General features: G+C 36.2%; 1 protein-coding gene and 1 long non-coding RNA gene across 2 annotated transcripts in view; both read left to right on the top strand.

The window, feature by feature from the left end:
• The window catches only part of LOC143421684 (uncharacterized), a 47159-nt gene that overhangs the window by 23007 nt on the left and 2624 nt on the right, over positions 1-21528 (top strand). The window lies entirely within an intron of this gene.
• LOC112435180 (uncharacterized) lies at positions 1534-4908 on the top strand. Its single transcript, XM_024803338.2, has 4 exons — positions 1534-2692; positions 2798-2944; positions 3522-3623; positions 3797-4908. Exons 1-4 carry the CDS (start codon positions 1658-1660, stop codon positions 4100-4102), a joined length of 1590 nt encoding a protein of 529 aa, XP_024659106.2. The 5' UTR covers positions 1534-1657; the 3' UTR covers positions 4103-4908.

The following is a 21528-nucleotide window of genomic DNA, read 5'->3' on the forward strand; positions in this document are numbered from 1 at the left end:
GTTGATGTGAAACAGTTTGAATACAAAGTAGTATTGGATCCACTTTTGAAAGATCTTGTCACTCTTGAACAGGAGGGGGTTTTTATTTCATGTTTAGGGAGAAATATTAAAGGCGCCCTACACTGTGTTGTAGCTGATAACCTTGGTGCTCATGCAATTAGTGGACTTGTTGAAAGTTTTAACGGGCCATATGTTTGTAGATTTTGCCTTGGACATTCTTCAGAGTACCAGACATATGAAGTACGGTCTGGGGTCTTCCCACTTCGAAAAAAGGATGACTATGATTTACACGTACAAGCTGTCAAAGAAAATCCAAATTTAGTGCCTCATTTTGGCTTAAAGCGGTCATGTCCATTAACTGATCAACTTAATAATTTTCACTTTGTGTCTGGATACCCACCAGATGTCCTTCATGACCTTTTTGAGGGAATAGTGCCAAGAGAGTTAGCATTGTGTTTTCAAGTTTTTTTGAAGAAGCACTACTTCAGTTTGACTGAACTGAATAATATAATCACATGTTTTCCATATAAGGGCTCAGACAAATTGAACAGTCCACAAGCAATCCCTTCAAATTTTGCTGGTCGCAAAACTGTGGGAGGAAATGCTCATGAAAACTGGGCCCTAATACGTTTGTTGCCTCTCCTTGTTGGTTTACGTGTACCTGAAGATGATCCTGTTTGGCAACTTCTTCTGACTTTGAAGGACATTGTTGAGTTAGTGGTTGCCCCTGTTCACACAACACAAAGTATTGCCTACCTTGAATTTAAAATATCTGAACATCGTGTCAGATATTTGGAAGTTTTTCCTGATCAAAGGCTCACACCAAAACACCATTTTTTGGAGCACTACCCTGCTGTAATAGAAAAATATGGGCCATTGGTTGGAGTATGGACAATGCGCTTTGAGGTGAAACACAGATTTTTCAAGCAAGTTGTGAGACACACTAACAATTTCAAAAATGTGTTGCTGACCCTTTCTACAAGGCATCAAATGATGATGGCATACCACATGCAATCAAAAGAGGTGAAACCTGCCCTGCTTGTCACAAAAATATCCAGAATGCCTGTAGATGTGCTGCATCCAGACATACAGGCAGATTTAAGAGCAAGATCACCATCTCTGACTTGTGTGCAGCTTGCCACCACTGTCACCTACAGTGGAACAAGATACACTGCTGGGATGATCCTGTCTAATGGTTCAACATGTGGACTACCAGACTTTGCTGAGATAATACAGATAGTCGTTTTGGACAATTGTGTATATTTCATTGTGAAGTTACTTGCTGCATGGTATGTAGAGCATCTGAGATCTTTTCAACTGGAGGACACTGGCAAGATCAGTCTTTTGGAGCAGCAGAAACTTGGTGACATGTGGCCCTTGGCTTCTTACAATGTGGGAAGAAAACGCTTGGTAACCCTGAAACGTTACATCTGCTGTGAATAATCGGTAAAAAAAACAAAACGACAACAACAAAAACTTGATAACATGTACATCTCCCAAGTATTTGTTATTTGCAACATTTGGTGTGTTGAAGTGTGCTTTTTGTTTTATAGTTTTATATCTCAACTATTGTATAAATGAAAAGTAATAACTAATTTTATTTAATTGAAGGGAAATTTAACTCTGCCCATTTACATTTTATTCTAGGTTGAACAAGATGGAGGCAAAGCTTCGTGTAATTATTGATGACCAAATCGAGAAGTTGGTTCTTCCATCAGGGATCCCACCAACATTGGAGGAGCTGCAGAGTGTTGTGAAGGATACTTTTGGGATTTCAAATGACTTCAGTCTTCAGTATTTTGACCCAGAATTCCAGGACTACTTCACTCTTCACAGAGCTGACCAGATAAAAGACAAAGACACTGTGAAGGTTGTTGGCATCACCCCGGTCATGATAAGCTTGACTCCGGTTGATGACAGTTTTGGCAGCCCCTCTGGCCAACTGTCTGACTATGACTCCTCATATGCTGAGTCAGTTGTATCCAATGCAGACTCTGCTGCAACTACTTCTTCTCAGGACACCATTATTCTCAAAAGGCAGAAGACCACAGAACGTTGTGAGCCCTGGCCGAAACAGTTCCCCATTCCACAGTTTGCATATGAAACTGAGATGTACCTGGAAAGAGCCACTGAGGAGTATAAAAAGAATGGAAATCTTCTGCCCACCTCCAAAATAAAGACTGATATTCTTGAGAAGTTGGCTGAAACTATATTTACATTTACGGCCTATCCTTCAAGTGCACAGGTTAGTTATGTTGCTGAGGCACTTGTGACAAAATACCCTTGTCTCAAGGAACCTGGCTCTTTCTCAGGTTATTATGGTTGGCAACAAAGCATCAAATACAAGATGGCCAATTATCGTACAAAACTTAGAGGGTTTGGTGTTCCTGAGTTGACATGCAATGCCATGAAACACAAGAGTCCAGGTGACCAGAAGTCTGCAAATAAAGTGAAAAAGCCTCGGAAAGCAGAGGTAAATTACCTTCCGCCATATCCAGCAGGTGAAGATGAGGACAGTCAAGAAGAAGAGAGAATTCAGTTGCTTACTGAAGTCAAGAAAAGAGACAACAACAAAGTGATAAAAGAAAAAATGGATAAAACATTTGCACATAGACGACATGAAATTGTCAACCTGTCCCCCAGCATTGAAGACATCAAAGCCAGATGGCCAGCATTGTTTGAGGCATCTCATGTGAGTTCCAAATTCATTTTGGGTAGGCTTTTGGGTTTTTTTAATGTAATCTTTCAAACTTCAAATAATTTGAGGCTGCATCATGGTTTTTTTTTTGTCGTTCAGCTGCAGGATGAGTTCTACAGGATCACCCTGGTACACCTTGAACCCAAATTCATGTCCATGCTGGATGAGTACACTCCCAAACTGTTGGCCCTTTTCCATTCCAAGGGGGGAGCCATGGGATTGAAGTTGCAGGCTATCATAGCCAAGGTATTTTCCACTGACATTTCAGCTTGGAATTTTATTTAAAGAATTTTTTTGTCAAATTTCATTTGCATGGTGCACAGCTCCACTAATTTGTTTGCATGTTTTTGTCAGTGCAAGAGGACGCCAGGACGTCACTGATATAATTAACAACACAATTATGGGTTTCATGTTTTAATTGTATTTTAAATACATGTCTATTCTTAGTGAAAAAACAAACAAAAAACAAACAAAAAAACACAAGTACAGGTATTGCTGGGTTTTTGTTTTGTCCCAAGAAGGAAAAACCCTTTCTGACGAACATAAACTAAATTAGATAAAAAACTAAATGACTAAATTAATGTAATTTACTAAAACGACACATTTAAAGATTGAAGCTTACAAGCATGTTGACAATACCTTTGTGTTGACTGTCAGCACCCAGGCATGTGCATTAACATCAGCTAATTATCGCACATAATGCTCCATGTGATGATAATTTGATATTTAACAGGTTTTTTTTATACTGCCAATTCTCACAGTTTTGTCTTAATAAATGGTCACTTATCTGATGGTAATTTTTGGAATTCTTGCTCATTTTCAGTCACCAAGCAATCCTAGCAATAACATAACCAGAAATCTGGTTATTCAGTGCTTGATGGTGTACCTTGGGGAGTCCATTGATCAACTGATCAAAGAGTACAGTGTAAGTGTTGAAGTAGAAACATTATTCTGTTTTTGTTATTCATATGTGTTTGTCAAGTTTCAAATAATTTGATGCATTATCATGTTTTATTTGTCATTCAGCTACAGGATGTGTCCAGGAAATATTTCATGTGTGCAACTACAGTCAGAAAACCCATGTGTTTGTTGTTTCAGGATGCTGATGAGGATGGTGGGTCACAAGATCTTTCTGAACAGAGGATGAAAATCTACAAAATCAAGGCTGTTGGATCTGAGGAGGATGACATTGGCATTGTGCTGGAGGGTGTGAGAGTTATGCCTGCTCTGGGCAATTTTCCAAGAGCATGCGCAATGCTGGTTGGATTGACATATGCAGTCGATCTTGCCTATCCCAAAGAGCTAAAATACACCTTGGAAGTATTCCAGAAACTTTTCCTTGAACTGGATTGTGCTAAGCTCTCACCAAAAGTGAACAGCCTCAAGAACAAGTTATTGGCTTAAACGAGGACTCTGAAAGAATGAAAGGGAAGTAAGCTCACTGAAAACCTTTGGTTTGTCTTTTTTAGATGCAGCTATCTTTTCAGTTTTCAAGTTAATTTCATCTTATTCATATCTTACCCAAATGACCTGCAATGTGTCAGGCTGTATTTGTGCTCTTCATTTTAATGTTTGTTTTTTATTACCTACAAGTTTCTTAGGAATATTCTGTTTGAAAGGCAGCAAATTGGAGGAATCACTAGTGAAGCTTTTCTTTGTTTATAGTGTATGTTACTATTAAACATTAGTTTAAAACAAGTGCAGTCCTGTAGCTGTAGAAATGTTACTTCCTCTTACATGTGTCTTAGATTTTCTCAGGTTAAACATCCAAATTGGGATAAAAGGTTGATTTACATTATTGATATTCCATGTACATGAGTGAAAAACCTTTGTTCTACAGTTATATTGAGTGATTCAATTTAACAAAAGATTGACTAACTAAAGTTTTTGTTTGTCAATCATAAATAAGTAACAGAGATAAAGGAAACGGTAAAGGATATTCAAATTTCAGGTTCATGTTGATATTACAGTCTAAAGATTAATTTCTTTTTTACAAAACTGGTTTACATTCATGCAGTTTATGTTGCTGTTGCTCTGTACACAAAGCTGTGTGATAAACTGTTTATGACACTAAAACAAATTTACAGCAGAGGAATGTATTTAGGAGATCAGGAGATTGTTGATGAGAATTCAGTGTATACGAGCAGAAAAATGTTATATTATAAATTACTGTGTTTTATTTTCCACAATAAAACAAATTACTGTTTTGATGTTTTCTTTGTGAAATTGATTCATTTTACTCAGAAAATAAGTAAAATTCATTTCATTTTCTCTTATTATTCAGTCATTATTTTTAAGGTTTATTTGGAAAATTATTGAATCCAATTTGAGTTTTACTGAAAAAACAAGATTTCATTTCTTTATAATGGATATTTTAGGAAGTTTTTACTAAACCTTTGCCAGATAGTTAGTAAATTCAAAGTAATTTTTCTCAGAGACTTATTTCATATCAATTATTTTTTTTGGTAAAGTTGGGCAATTTCAACCTTCAGTTTGAGATTTTGACCCTAAATCCAACACATATTTACAGTTTAATTCTATTAATATCTACTTTTGTTTTCTATTTGAAATTAATTAACATTTTCTCTACATTTTACATAAATCTTTTGAAATTAAAATCTACTTAATTATTTCAAGTGTCACTTTGTTGCCATAACTTTTTTAAGTAACCTCTAGTCACAGTTTTTACAGTGTACCTGATGCTGCTAAAGTGAAGCAGAACAAAGTTACAGAGGTTTTGTTAGAGACACAGCCAAGTGTTTTGCAATGTGGTTTAATTTTAAAAAGTTTAAATTTGGTATTGAACAGCAGAAAGGAGGCTTTCTTGTCGGAGGTCATTTATGAAAGAAAAGAAAAAAACAGCGGCTGACAGCACTGCACACAACGGTAGACTGGTGCATAATAAGCAAGCAAATAATGCAGGAAACAAAGATTAGAGATGGGAAACTGTTCTTGAAGTTCACTGAGAGAGAGAGCTGTGCAGGAAGTGTGATTTTATTGTGGTGGAAGCAAAACAGCAAAAGTAAGACCAAATTAATGATGATGTTTATCAAAATTCAAGCTTAGTTTTGATGTTCTTTTGCTGTTGGTTTACTGAACTTTGGTTGGAGACTAACAGAACCTGCAGCATCAGAATCTGTGAGATGTTGGCTTTCAGCACCCACGGCGTGTCTGTGTACATGCCGTCGGGTGAGAAAGGTGACATCTCACAGATTCTGATGCGTGGGGAGTTTTTACGTCTTTGTGTGGAATCCATTTACCTGCTCTCATTTACTGTTTTAGCTGAGATTCTGGTATTTCTGGCAAAATACATTTATATTTAAAAATCAATTCAGGATTTAATCAATTCAATTTCAATCTCTCCTGTGTGTGTGTGCGTCTTCCATCATTATGGTTTTTCCAAGGTCTCAGTACCAACTTGGAAGTCAATTGACTTAAATCAAAAAGTTTTGTGGGATCTTGCTAAATTAAATCCCAATATTTTCATCAAATTCATATAGAAGATGAGAATAGCCACTGTGCTGTTACCCATTAGTGGTCCATTTTTCAGGCTTTACTTAAGCTCTTGTAGCCACAGACATCCTGTTTTTTGTTTTGCTTTGTTTGTTTGTTTATTGTTTGTTTCTTAATCACTGACACGCAACCAGTGGATCTCACCAAGAATGAGAATCCAAAGAGAATAAATGCTCATACAGAAGTGACTCGTCAACTGCATAACCACGCCCTAAATTTGCACCCAAAATTGACAACATTAACATATTAATGTATTAAATGTTTTACAGCCCCAGAGCCTTGTGAATCCATCTTTTATATAGTCTTAATTAAAACGAATTTAAAAAATCCAACAGTGTCTTCCAAAGTATATTTAGTTTTACATCTCGATACCCAAAATTTTTTAAACTCATTATGATATTGCAGAAAAATAAAATTGCATAAAATGTCCTTACAACAAAGCAAATATAAATGGTGTTCAAAAACAAAGACTTTAGAAGGCTTAACATTCACACATCAATAATCTTCCCATTAATTAACAGTGGCACAGATTGTCATGCTGAGCTCAAAAAGGACAAAAGCTGGTTTGAAAAAATACTAACTCCCTGAAAAAAAAAAAAAGACTTACTGTATTCAGGAGTGTGACAGGAGAGTATGTGACTGATAGGAAAACGAAATCTCTTTAAATGAAAATAGACATTTTTTACTTTTGTTTGAGAAAAAGCATCAAGGTTAAAACAATTGAATCTAATCTCTATTTTATGCTTAGACTTTAGGTTGAGTTGTATTATTAAGGTTCTGCTTTATTTTTTGTTTCAAAGAGTTTCCTTGTTAATATTAATGTAACAAGCACAACATGTGTCTTTATATATCACCTGATTGGCAAAAGTACAGAGGCCAACCCGAACAAAACCAGCTAAAAAAACAAACCAAAAGTCTAAATGGAGTGAGCCATCCATTTTCAGCCTGACGTCATCAGTTTCAGGACAAGCATTTCGAGCTTCGAGACAAATGTGATTTGCTTAAATTGGTATGGATTGAGGAATGCTGAAGACAGAAGAAATATAAACAGAGCTTTCACTACCACGGGGATCTGGGAGTGGAGCTCATGATGGACAAAAAAAGGAGGGGCAGAACTTTAAATATTTGTAAACATTTTAGAGTTTAGCTTTGAGTCGCATTGCTGTGCAGCATACATATAACATTGATAAGACAACAAATCGCATATGTGAGAAAATTACCTTTTTATAATGTGACTAGAAAGAATAAAACAAAAATAACTGTCAAGTGGAACTTCCTGGTGTATCAGTTCTAACACTGGTTTTAGACTGATTAGGACCTCTTATTTATTACCAGTAAAATAAATGAGAAGCTCACCGTGCAGAATTAAATTGCTATGTTACCTTTACAAGTGTTGGAAACATGCATGGATATATATTCTTATGAGCCGTGGCAGTACTCATCATTCATCGCTATAACAAAGAAAGGTATTTTTAGTCTCCAGTTTCTACTAGTCATACACTTCTGTCCAATTTATAGAATATCAACGCAGAAAAATATTAGATTCTCTGACTCCTATGAATTAGACTAATGAGGTGAAATCCAATTTATTGTTGATATCCCTTGTTAAAATCAAATCAATCACAAAGGCGACTGCAAGTAAAGGCACACTCTGACTATCTGAATATACTAATGGACAAAAATATGTCCTTGCTGTTCTTGAAATGTTGTGCTTTTGGCATCAGCCTTCTGTTTACATTGTGATAGAATGTCATATTTTTTCGTGTCAGCACTATGTTCCGCGGGGAATTAATCATTAAATGTGACAAAGCCCACTGGTTGTGTTTAGAGGTATTGTGAATGGCTACACATGGAATGGTGTTATCCAAACATCATCTAAACATGTATCTTTAAATGTAGCGTGACATGATACTTGTGGGTTGTTGTCATTATTCTAGGGTAGTATTAATTGTTGCTGATCCAAACTAAAATACAGACTTACACTTAATTACATTTATTTTTCATAGTTCGTGAATGTGGTTGCTTGGTAAAGATAAATTGCATTAAAATTAAACTCGATACAAAACTATCTATACCAGGGACTAAAACGAGCAATCTTTTTTAACTCAGGTAATATTTTTCAGGTTTAATTGTACTATGTTTATATATTTTCTTATGTCTTCAGGAATAAAACTTATTACACGCAACTCAGTCACAGAAATGTTTTTGGGTAAGAAGAAATCTCATCAGCACAAACAAAAACTATCACAGTGAGCTGAATGCGTGCAGCCACACATATCCTCATTACACCAGACTCTGCTTGCTCTCAGTTTGCATGACTGAAATAGCTGTTTTCTTTTCTTTCTTTCTTTGTCTCTTACAAGGTAGCAGGTAGTAGACTTCTTTGTCTTATAATCACTGGGTTTGTTTAATTTTTTACTATATGCTAAATAGACCTTGAAACATTGACATGCCAGACCACAATTGTTGCACCCATAAGCACCTTAGATTTTAAAGACATATTTAGAAGAAGACAGTTTTATTCAGGCATATCAAGTTGAAAAATATTGTAAAAAAGACAAATAAACAATGGCATTTTACATTAAGACTACATAAGCCCACATGGAGCGATCTGCTTTGCAGATAGTAGAGATGGCAAATAGGATCCTATTATGATATTGGACAGATTGCTGAAAAAAGCAACACTGGGATTCTTCATTACATGTACAGTTTATGCAGGTCTAGACTAAAAGAAGATAAGGTGTCAATGACATCAACTACTATAGTACAGCTGTTTTTTGAGAACCACACACCAACCACTGTTTTTCAAGAGTAGTCTAAGTGTTGAGACCTAAGGGGATTCCCTACAAAATTCCCTATATATCTCTCTATAGTATGGAAGCACACACACACACAAATGGACAAACAATCAATCAACATGATCAAGCAGGGAGGGAATGGGAGCTGACCAGTCATACATCAACCTCTCTGAGCTTGTTAGACAAACCAAAACCCAGCACATACACATACTGTACAGCTGTGGACACCATGCCAGCATGGTGCCCCTTTGAAATGACAGGCAGGAGCAGAATAAGGCATTGTATTACGTGTTCAGGTAACTCAACTGGCAGATTATACACTTAGGTGTAGCTTAAAATAAATCTGAGGCATAATTAACCCTCGTAGGTGATCTGCTTAGGATATATGAGTTTATACACAAACCTATAAATAAAGTTTGAAACATTTTTATTAGGTGAGAAAACAATGTATCCTGACCTCAGTAAATCACATGATTGGCTGGGGCTAGACCGTTTTCACACCTTTGCTCGTGTGATTAGGTAGAGGGTCAATAGCAGGTCCATGACCCTCTTGGGGACACTCCCATAGGGCTTAAAATTTGGGACTCTCCACCAGTTGCTCTTAGAACTGAAGAAGCTTCTTGGACGAGAGGTGAAACGTCTTCAAATAAACGTAAAGAAGTCCAGACGTTTTTCTTTCCAAGCTCCTTTAGACTACGATGACCTGGATAACTGAGAACCTTCACAAACTCTGTCTGAGCTACTTTCTGCATGCTGTAGAAATTTGAGACAAAATGTTAAAATAACACTGTACTTAATCCAATCCAGAATTTATGCAGAAAAGTTTGATATTTATATCACCGTGGCAACATTAAAATGTTGAAAATCTGTTTTATACTATTTGAATTTCTAGCCTACACTAGTGATCTTTTCAGGCATTGTTGCGAGGCTCTGGCAGTTTTGAGACATTCAAACTTGCAATGTAACAGTTAGAAAAAACTTGAACTCAAACAGCCTGTGATGGTTCAGAACAACAGTATTAAAGAAGGAAAGAGGAGACATGGAAACATGTGAAAATAACCTCAGTGACAGATCTGTTGCAAAATAGCTTAAGAATCCTGAACTATTTCGGTTTCTTTTTTGGTCACGTTAAATGCCTTAACAAATAAAATGTAAGGTCACCTCTTGAAACAGTCCTCCTACAGCAGAGTGATACTGAGTGTGGACTAGTTTGTGTGTGAATAGAAGTTCTTTTTACCATATCCTAATAAAGCTCAGTCATTCAGAAAGGTGTAAAACAGCATTCTCAAGTTTTGTATTTGATGCTTGATAATTTGGCCTTAAGAGGTTATCGATTGATATTTGGATTGGATGCTATAGTGCAGGCTACATAGCAGCATGTTGCATGCCATAAAATTCCCTTAGATCTGACAAAAAACAAGAGCGGCAACAAACCCATCAATGGCACTACAAGCCAAATCATTCAGCTCCGTAATTACAACTGAGCCACAACCAGTCCACTGTGGCCTAACAGAGGAGAAGGGATAGAGAGGAGAGGAGAGAAATGAAGGGAAGAGAGTGGGGAGAAAAGATAGATTTCATGAGTGAGAGTCTCCTGAAGTGCCCAGGGGGATTGTGGTTACAATGTTGTACTCTACATCTGTTTACAGCAGAGAGAAAGACAGACAGATGAGACAAAGAGTTGGAGGGAGAGCTGCTGCCTGCTGCATGCTGTCATCTCAGCCATGTAGCCATGTAGTAACTGTACCTCATTATGTTCTATTCTAGTTATCATTGTACACGAGCGGACGCACACGCACGCACGCACACACACACACACACACACACACACACACGCACACAATGCTCTTTCATCTCATTGTCTCTATCGTGTGATGTGAAAGCATCACATCAGTGAGAGTAAGAGTGGGGGTGGGGTAAAAGCAAATAATAGAGGGAGAGAGAGAGAAAAAGAGTCAATGAGAAAGTGAGTGAACTAGAGACAGAGAGAGAACGAGGCTTGGGTTGTGTTCAGGGTGCTGAATGTTAATTAGTTTCTGATTGTTTGTAGCCTATGGCAAAGATTTCCACTTGTTTCTCTCTGTCGCTAGCTGGTGTGTGTCTGTGTATTTGTGTGTTTTTGCAGGCACAGATAGCTTTCAAAGTTTCTGTGTGTGACAGTGAGTTTGACAGTTGTGTCATCAGAGATCCTAACTTGTCTCTTTATGTCTGAGTATGTCAAGTGTCAAATGATCTCGGAAAATGTATGTGTGTGTGTGTCTGAATACTGTTTCGCAATGTCTTCTTTTTTCTTTAACTCACAGAAAACAAGCTCTTAAAAAATGCAATAACCGGCTCAAGAATCTACTGAATGAAAGCAGCAATGTATATATATATATTTGTGTTTGTGTGTGTATATGTGTGTGTGCGTGTGTGTGTGTGTACATATTATGTTGGATAGATATCAGAAAAAAGATATTTGCATCAGCATTTTCTCATTCTTGAAATCAGAAACCAAAGCAAAGTTAAATAAATAAATAAATGATGCCTTTTATTCATGTGCCATGCATAAACATGAGTGAATGGCAGTAGCATATGTATGCAGGATTTCACCTTAGTCCATAATCTGTGTTTAAAGAAGAAAACGGTTCTGTTTTGGATTAAAAGATGATGACTATATGATGACGAGAATATGACTATTCTTGAGAAAGATGGTGGTGATGGATTTTGACCTTGAACTACAAAATTAAGCTTGGAGCGAATTATTTCCAGTAGCTCTTAGTAGGGATACTAAAATCGATCTTTTGACCCCTTCATTAACGTTTACGGTTCATTAAAAAAAGAGGCAGATTCAGAAAGGCAAAACATAGTACTAGTTATCAAGTGATTTAATGTCAGTTAATATGAAAAATAATTCTGTAATACAGTGAGTTTTATCTAAGCCGATGTGGCCTCTGTGGCTGGAATCCATTTTTAAATAGCTCTTACCATCTAAAGACCTTTCCACATATAAAGCAATTTACTGATCAACCATTGTTTTTCAGGTTTTAGTGTCTAGGTAGTGGACACTCTGGCTGCATAAGTTGCCATCTTGAATGTTTCCCCAAATCAATATGCTGTCAAGGATACTGTCATTCAACAGTGTCCTTAACTTCCATTGGTAATTGCTTTGCCTTGAGAGTTGTTTAACTTGCCACAGCTTGTTTAGCCCTATCAGTAATAACGTGTTGTCATGATGAAATATAGGGTGTCAAACTATTAACGTTTATATACTGAGCTCCTGTTTTCCCTTCTGTTCAAAAGATATTTCCTTCTTTTAGTTTATCCAGCATTAAGAGTTTTATTTTATACAACCGTTAAACCTGAGTACAATTCTAAAGCAAAACAGCTCTAGCCGACCCTCTCTATTGCCCATTTATGCAATGCAAAATGGAAATCTGTAATTAATTGGTTATCAATTACTTTACGTAAAATTACATTTCTCAAATTCAGATCTCTCAGACCTCTCCAGCCCTCAGTCTCAAGTCTATTCTGACTGATGCACCATGGCTCAGCATCTCTTTCCAGGACTGACTCTTGCCACAGCAGCAACTAGTGGATGAGTCATCAAACAATACTCCTATTTATAGTGCTTTGTGTAAAGCTGCAAGTATTTACCTGTGCTACAGCACTTGAAACAGTGTGAGAGATAACAAGGTGAAAGCAAACATCTCCCCACAAATGGTACAGCCACTCTATGTATTGGCAAGCAACAAATAAAGGAAGTGGACAAAACAGGAGCAACACCTCAGGGTAGAAAGCTTTTCTTGCTCTAATCCTACAATAAATCATACATTTGTGAAGTTTTTCCTGTTCACCATTGGTTGAAAATGGGTAATCTGTGTATGTACAGTGCAATGAGCGGAAAAAAGTTCAGCATGCAGACAGTGTATCATAGCTTCAATTTAACTGACGGGGTTTTATCTAAATTTAAAATAACAGTATGAGATTACTGTAAAGTTTGCCAGGTGTTGGGAATTTTTCTGCTCATCTGTATCCAGATTCGTTGTTTTCTCCATCTAATCACTGGTTCTAACAGGCAACTGTGGCTAATGTGCAAAATGATGAATAGTCTATTCTTTTTTTTAAATGTTTAAAACATTTTTGTTACAAAATTATAAGAATGATTATTCATTTTTTTCTGCGTGTAATTTATTCAGCCCATTGTCCTTCTGCTCGGATCATCCTGGTAGTTGCAGAGTGAATTTTGAGAAATATATTGTCTATCAAAAAAAAAAGAGAAAGTAATAATGTTTCAGCTTGGTGACACTTTCCCAGTTCTTGATGTTTGTCTGGTTTAGATTACTTTTGATTGGCCTTTGATTAATAGAGGTTTCTCTGTGGTGCTCATGCAGCAGCTGTCAAAGCCTATGAGTGAGTGTTGGGACTTAGCATTTAGACTAGCTCTCTAAATCAACCTGCACTACACATACACTGACTTATGGCACAATAGGTGACATACTGTCAACACACATACCCATCATAGTACTATACTATATATGCACTCAGTGCGCATTTGTGTCTTACAGTGTCTACCAATGAGAATGATGCTGATTGATGGTCCATCTGAGGGTGCCCTGTCCATACACACAGATGAGACAAGGACAGCCTTATATTGTGTAATTCAGTTCATAGGTGGATGCACTAATATAGAGTCATGCAATACATAGAGTCAGTTATGGGGTGTTGACAGATAAGGCACATGTACAGTAATGGAAAAAAGAGGTGTGGGACTGACTGAAAATGAGAAGGAAAGATGAAAGCAAATGGTTACCATATGGGAACAACAAAAGTGCTCCTATAATAAATGATAAAAGAGATAAAACATGGGATTAAAGAATTTTAAGGAAAGAAATAAAATGTGTAAAGGTAAAACAATGATCCTTATAGATAAAGAAAGGAAAAAGATATAAAAGAAGATAAAATTTGAGGAATGGGGACTGCATCGAGGAATAAAGCACAAAAAGTTGTAAGCTAAGATATAATGCAGAGAGGAAGTGAACAACCAGACAATTAAAGGGAGGGATGGTGGGGAACATTATAGATTAAAGGAAGAGGGGATGAAAGCTGACAGAAAATGTCAAAAACATTCTGTGTCAGAAAAAACATGCATTGCACATTAAGTAAAAGATAAAAACCATGTTGTGCAGAAAAGTATATTTAAATATGGAAAAATTTAAATTTTATTAATAGGTGAAAGAAACAATATAAATACCACTGGATTCCCCCAAAAATAGAAAACAAAAAAAAAGAATAAAAAGTTTTGGACTGATTCAGTTCAGTGATATCTGATAATTAGACGGCACCACCATGGCGAAAAGACTAATTGTTCTCTTCAGATTAAGGGAATAATTGTGTGTGGATACATCATCAAAACATGGCAGAGGCAAATTTGATCAGAGCAGATGTTGAATTAATTGGTTTTGAGGCTGATTGCATTAATGCTCTGAGTCTATTAGTGAGACACACTAGTAATTAACACCCTGCCTCTAACTCACATGTTGGTGATTATTGCCTCTCTTACACATGCACCATGCACACACACACACACACACACACACACACACACACACACACACACAGTGGAGAAAACTTTTACAAGTCATTTTGTGTTGTTTGGAGAAAATAATTTTCTTTGCTTAGCATGCATTATCAGTTTGCTTCCAGCGCCTGAAAATATTAGAGACACATATGTGATCATCAAACTCTAATGCATTTGTTCCTAAGTATTTTTACCAAAATGCACAACTGCCTTGTTTGCTGTGCAAGAATGCTTTTTAGACAGTAATTTTGAAACAATCATGAAACAAAGAGTTCCTTTATCATGTTGGGAAGCCTGCAACAATCAGCCCAAGATGAGATTTCTTCTGATCTTCACTTTGCTGATCAGTATTTCACTTTAAGAATAAAATGTGGTAACAATGCAGGCTTTAATGAAATGCACACACCTACTGTACATTTCTGATGAAACTGTTCAAAATTGCAAAGATTAATATATTAAGAGCAATATCAGAGTGCAAAACATTTACTGCAAAAACAATTTGCAAAGAAACTAACAATATAAGACAATATAAACAATATAAACACAAAAACAAGATAAAAATTTGGCTGAACATTTCCATGTACACTAGTGGGAAACTAATGGGAAAAGGACGGTTTTATCATAGTTTCATCACATTACTAATAATGACCTGGTTCTTTAGCTCATATCAGTTTAGAACTCTACTGGAGCCACTGGTGTAAAAATTGTTATATTACTTTAATGATACAATAGTACTTGAGTAATACTTTTTGGTAACTTTGGTAAATCTGTCATATATGAGCTGGAACTTGAAAACGAGTGTGTGAAAATGTGTGTGATGGAAGGAGTTAAAATCATGACAAGCCTTTGATAGATACCATGATATTTGGAAAAAAAAATAAGACTTTAACACACAGTGGCCCTTGCCAAAGATAGTGGAATGACCTTATTGTAGTCTGGCTTAATAATGTAATTCCTGGGAAGTATGATGTGGTGAGGGCTGAATATTTTAAGATAATAATTAAAAGATAACCTATTCACCAAACAGGAAAAATCAAAGGCTCACGTGGCTTCCACAGCCACCTGTATGGGCTGTTGAAGCAAATTAAACATCCAGAAGTTAATTTATTACATATCCAGGATGAGAATGTTATGTGGAAACCTAAGATTCCTTATTTTCAGTCACAGTGTGATCATCATAAAATACCACTTTCATTCTGCTGTAAAAATAGAAATGAGAAGTGTGAAGGGATAACAAATGAATCTGGAAAAACATCTTTCACACATTGCTTGCCTACAAGAAAGGTAAACATAATAAAGGTAACACATTCTAAAAGCTTCAGCAATATGCATATTTTTCTGTCATTGTTCTTTTGTTTATATGTTTTTCTAAATGTGTAGACACAAGTAAATTGAATGCAAGCAGGTCTCTTGGGGAATCGCTGCTGTATCTTGCTTAGCTTTCATTATCTCAGAGAACAACAAAAATAGGTATGTTTGAATAATTTAATGAATGAATGTACCTGCCAGTCAATCAAAATGTAATGACACAGTAAGTTGAACCAGCTTGTTGATTATCACGGGTACTGCAGCAGACATTTACTGTATACAATTAGCCAATCCCAAGAGACCAGAAACCATTAATACTAAATAATAAATATGGTCAAGTGAACTCTCATGGGAGAAAAGAAAAGGAGAAAGAAACAGCAGAATCATACAACAAGGTCTCCATCATCATATGATTCCCAGTTTTTTTTATCAACTTAAGATGTTATTAAGTTTTTCTTCATTTATTTTCTCGCAAGCTGAATAAGTTATTGCTCTAAAGTCATATTAAGTGTAAAACTTTACAAAATGTTTGCCTCTGACTATTTTAGAGAACATGTCAATTGGTGGAATACTACAATAGTTCTGCATGTTCATCATTGAGTATAAGCTGTAAAATCAATTCTTATTCCCTCTAAATGATTGCATATTTATATTAGTAATAATGTGCATTTTTTGCAGCTTGTGTACAGGGAAATGGATTCAATTCAGGACAATGTCAAACTAAAAATGGCTGCTCTAGACAGAATTGAAAAGACAGATGTTTGATCATAATTATTTACTGCCTTTACCATCAATTGTCCCATCTGAATTTAGTCAAAGACAAAAGAGACCTTTTGTAAGCAGAGTCCAGGAGAAAATGGCATGTTTCCATTGCAGTTACAAAAATAAAGGGAAAAGTGCTATCTAATTGTCTGAAAAGAAACTCTGGAAATACTGGACATGAATCAACATCAGGGGCTGATTGCTTGTTTTGTTTATCCTTTGAAATTGTGGATTTCTGCCCACTTCAACAAAACGTTGCTTTTATGAGAGCAGATAACATAGTTATGTTGCATAAAAAAAACAATACAAGGTCACTGCTGCAGTAGGTGCATTTTAAAAGACCAGGTTAAGCTCAATGTCATAATACTTAGCCTTTAAAATGGCCATAATTTGTTCACTGTCACAAACAGTGAGCTTTAAAAAGATTTTTTTAGCTCAGAGTCACATTTTAATAAGACCAAGTTACAATCTCTGTCAGAGTAGTAATACTTTAAAAAGACAGCTGAAGCTCTCCGTTGCAGTAATTAACAGCTTTGAGAAAGACTTCTTGTCCAAACATTCAGACTTTAAACGAGGCCACATTTAACTGTCATTTAAATGTATCAGTACTGACAAAATGGCATAACGAATATAAGATCTGAGAAGTTGCAGCATCACATACTCACATCTAACAGACTGACATACAGGAAAGTCGCTTAGTTATGAAAACTGTGCATAAGGTACTTGAAATGTAAAATTTGTATTTGAGTAGTTGTCTATGTTCACTGGCTTGCACAGATTTGTACAGTTGCATCAGTATTTTAAATGACTGCAGCCATATTTCATCCTGATTACCCGACACCCCGGAGAGGATCAAAATGGAGTGTTCAGTGAAGCTATACCAATTTAATGCTGAGAGTCCCATCTGATGCAGCTCTTATTGTCTTGTTGTCTGTAGCCTCCTGATGTAATGTATCAAAGCACTATATTCTGGTTGTTTTTTGTAATGCTTGTAAAAACATAAATGTACATTTGAAAATCTGAAGCCATAGCCTGGACTGTAAACTAACAGTGTCTTGAGTATTTAAAATTACGCATGCCAGTCATTTTCCAATATGGCTAGTTGTTCTCAAAATGCAATAAAATGGTGAATTATAGTCAAATCGTGTTATTTAAAACTGCTAAAGGAAAATGTTCAGCTTGCTGAAAACTGCTACAATTAACCTGAATTTGCAGTGATGCTCAGATGTTTGCAAGCTTAAAATTATACAGCAATCATTGCAATCAGCAGCCACTGAACATTTCCTCCTCCAACAGGAGAACACGTTCTGCAGAAATCGCCTGAGAAGTGCAGTCATATATAAGGCTTCCAAGCACATTTTGGAGCCAAGAGCATTTATTTCAATGCATTTTTCTCTCATATTATGTCCTTGGGAGCTTTTAAAACATGTGCTTAACAAAAGTTTTCAAAACCAGCCAACAAACACTGACATTTTCAATCCAGTAACTGTTAACTCTAGGATCACCTGTTTCATCAGCTTTTCCTGAAAACTTGGGAAACATGCATGAAACACATGTTTAAACAACAGCAGAATCAGAAGAATCTGATGTCTCTATGAAAAATAATTAAAAAAAAAAGATCTTTCTCAGACACAGAGCCTATGTATTTTCCCCCAAACAGAACTTAATTGTAACTGGGAGTCTAAATATGCTCAAAAATCACATACTGTCAGTGTACAATAAGATTCCTTAAATCAGTTTCTTTAACTTGCTTAGTGATTGCATTTTACTGGTAATAACACTGATAATATCTTAAGAAATGGGATATGTGTTTTAATAAACTTTGGCTTGTTGCAGATGAAAACATTTTATTTCTTTACTTAATTATATAATCTTACATTACAGCCTCATTGTACACTCCTAAATCTTACAGAAAACCTTGAGTGAAACTCTAATCTACCGCTTATTTACGGTGTATTTATAAACTACATGCTTATTTATGCTGCAGCCACAATAGTGCAGACCATATCCCACAAAAGAAAGAGAATACTGTAACTGTGTGCAATGAACTTGTGATCTTCTTACCTTTAAAATGTTTGCTTTAAAGACAAGAAGCAATTCTGCAACCACTCGCAGTCCGTTACCATCATCAGACTTGAATGGGTCAATTACATGGCAATTACACAAAAACTGTTTCTGTTAATATGGTAATTAACTGTGATCAGTGAGTGAAAATAACAAATCTGTACCCATTTGAGGCAAATCTACTTCCATATGTTTTAAACTCTCAGTTGGCAACCGGTTGAGTTGAGTTCCCAAAGAGACATGTTGCAAACAAGTTGTGCCTATTAGTGCAGTCTGGTTGTCTGTGTTTCTAAATTAGATTGGAGTTATTTGCCATGATTTGTTTGATTTGTAATAATTTGTATCAGTGATTTCTAATTTATTAAAAAAACATTTAGTTCATCTTATTTCAATGTAACTGAGCCATTAGGTTTCAACTACAGTTTATAATGACTTGTAGTAAGTTTTTGTCTTATTGTTCCAACAATGTAATAGCTCATCTGATTGTATTTCATGGCTCCAAAGGAAGACTTTGACCATATTTGTCAATTTTTTTGGCCATTTAGCCAATAATTCATATTTATTGTGACTCCAGCTGGCCATGTCATGTTAATTATACAGAGAGGGACTGACAAACTCAGCCTGAAATGGATTTAAAACTCCACAGTGAGGGGGTCTTAAAGTGAAATTGGAAGTAAAAGTTAATGTTATTAATCCAAATTGTCAGCTATAAATACTCATTACATTTTAGAGAGCTACTTGATTGTTTGACCCACTTTGATTATTATGACCCATTGTGCTTAGAAAGGTGTACACCAATTCTTCAGTGTAATGAATGATTACAATGGACTTTCTGCTCTATTTCACCTTTGCTTCTTTCTTTTTTAACTAATGGTTTAAATAATTTGCTGAAACATGGGAATTAATAAGTTTCTGCACCATTTGTTTAAATTTGTCTGTTATCATATCATAAAGGAATAATTTTCAATAATAAAACACTACAATCAGGTTGGGCAAAACTGCTGTTCTTAATTTTTAGATTTAAATATTTTAAATATTTTTTCCAGATTTAATGCTGACTAAAAATCCACAGCCCATGTGAGCTATAGGTGGATAATTTCAGATGCTGACAGACAAATCCACATATATCCAACCACATGTCTAACCATTCATTCAGTACTGAATCCTGTTATAGTGAAGATATCACACAAATGAGCTGTACACATGCATTCATGTCTAAGATAGGCACAGCTTGAATGTCCACATCTATAGAGTAGATTATGTCCTGGTACATAAAATCCTGAGCATGTGAGTGTCTATTAAAGGAAGAATAAAAGCCATTTGATTCTCATAGGCAAGAAAGCTGACATTATCACCAGACAAGCTATATATAGAGAAGCACACTCATTACTAACAGTATCACAGCTCAAGCTGTCAACCAAGCTTGATGGACAGACACTACTGCAAAAAACACACCAGAAAGGTAATTACGGGACAGCCGGTGATCCTGATATGAGTGTGCAAGCTTTTACATCAAAGCACATGCTTCTGTACAAACTCTACCAGTCAACATGTCAAAGTGTCCTTGAGCCAGACAATGCACCCCAAATTGCTACCGGTGACTTGACTACAACCTTGCACACTTGGGATCAATGGTCAGTGACTAATGGGGGATTGTATTTGTGCATGTTTGCATAGCTTTTTACCAAGACAGAGTGAAGGATTATGGGAACAAATACAAGAAAAATGTTCAGTCTGTTTTCATTTTGCGTGACAAAGAGATTTGTATTTGTAGACTAAACTTATGCTTAGATTCGACTGGCAAAATAGTCTACAGGCTGTAGAGGCTATTCAGCCATAGAAACCAATGCCACGAAGTTCCTGATATGCACAGTTTTTGTTTTATTCTGTTGTTATTTTGTTGTATTTTGTTCACACACACAACCACACACATAAACACATTCACCATTACAGATGGCAAACTAATACAGGATAACCCTGCCTTGCTTTCAGTCATAGCTCCTCTGAAGATGGTCTGCTGGGACTGACTGACTGTGAGTACAAATGTGTGTGTGAGACAAAGGAAAGGAAAGTAAGAATAAAGAGAGGGAAGATATTGCTCCATGTGTGTCCTGAGGCTTCTCCTCCCCTCTGAAGTTTTTCCTCTTCTCCCCCTCTCTCTCTTCTCTCCTCCTCCTCTTGCTAAGCTCCCAAACTGTCATCCCCGCACAAAAGCCTATGATCCACACACACACACACACACACACACACACACACACACACACACACACACACACACACACACACACGTGGGGTTTCATCTTCACACAAGAAGTGTGAGAGGACTCAACTTGTAGTGAGGAGGTAGAGAACTGGGAGCATGAGCAATACGAATCAGGTTGAGTCGTTTTTTGTTGTAAATGTTTAGATGAATACTATTTGAAATTTCAGAAAATGTTTTTTCTTCATATTAAAATCATAAATACCAGCTTTTCTGATTAGCAACAAAGTATTTCTTACTTGTCAACAGCATCATGTTTTTGTTGTCAGATTTTCTGGAGAATGCATAGCAGATTGACACAAAAACCTTAGTACCTCTTTTTTTTCTCTTTATGTCAGGGAATTTAACAGTCAAGGTAATTCAGCATTCAGTTTATAACACTGCTATTTACTGCTAGTTACTACAGGAGACTGCATACTGGATGAATGTGATATTTTGCATTGCTTGAACAACTGAAAATGGCACAACAAAAAATCTTCAGTGCTACTTCTCTAAAGCTTTTTTTGGGTCTGGTAACAGCAGATGGTCAACAGAGAAATAAAATCTTCAACATATTTACAGAGAG

Source organism: Maylandia zebra, linkage group LG13 (genome assembly GCF_041146795.1).
Source record: "Maylandia zebra isolate NMK-2024a linkage group LG13, Mzebra_GT3a, whole genome shotgun sequence".
Taxonomy (NCBI): Eukaryota; Metazoa; Chordata; class Actinopteri; order Cichliformes; family Cichlidae; genus Maylandia; species Maylandia zebra.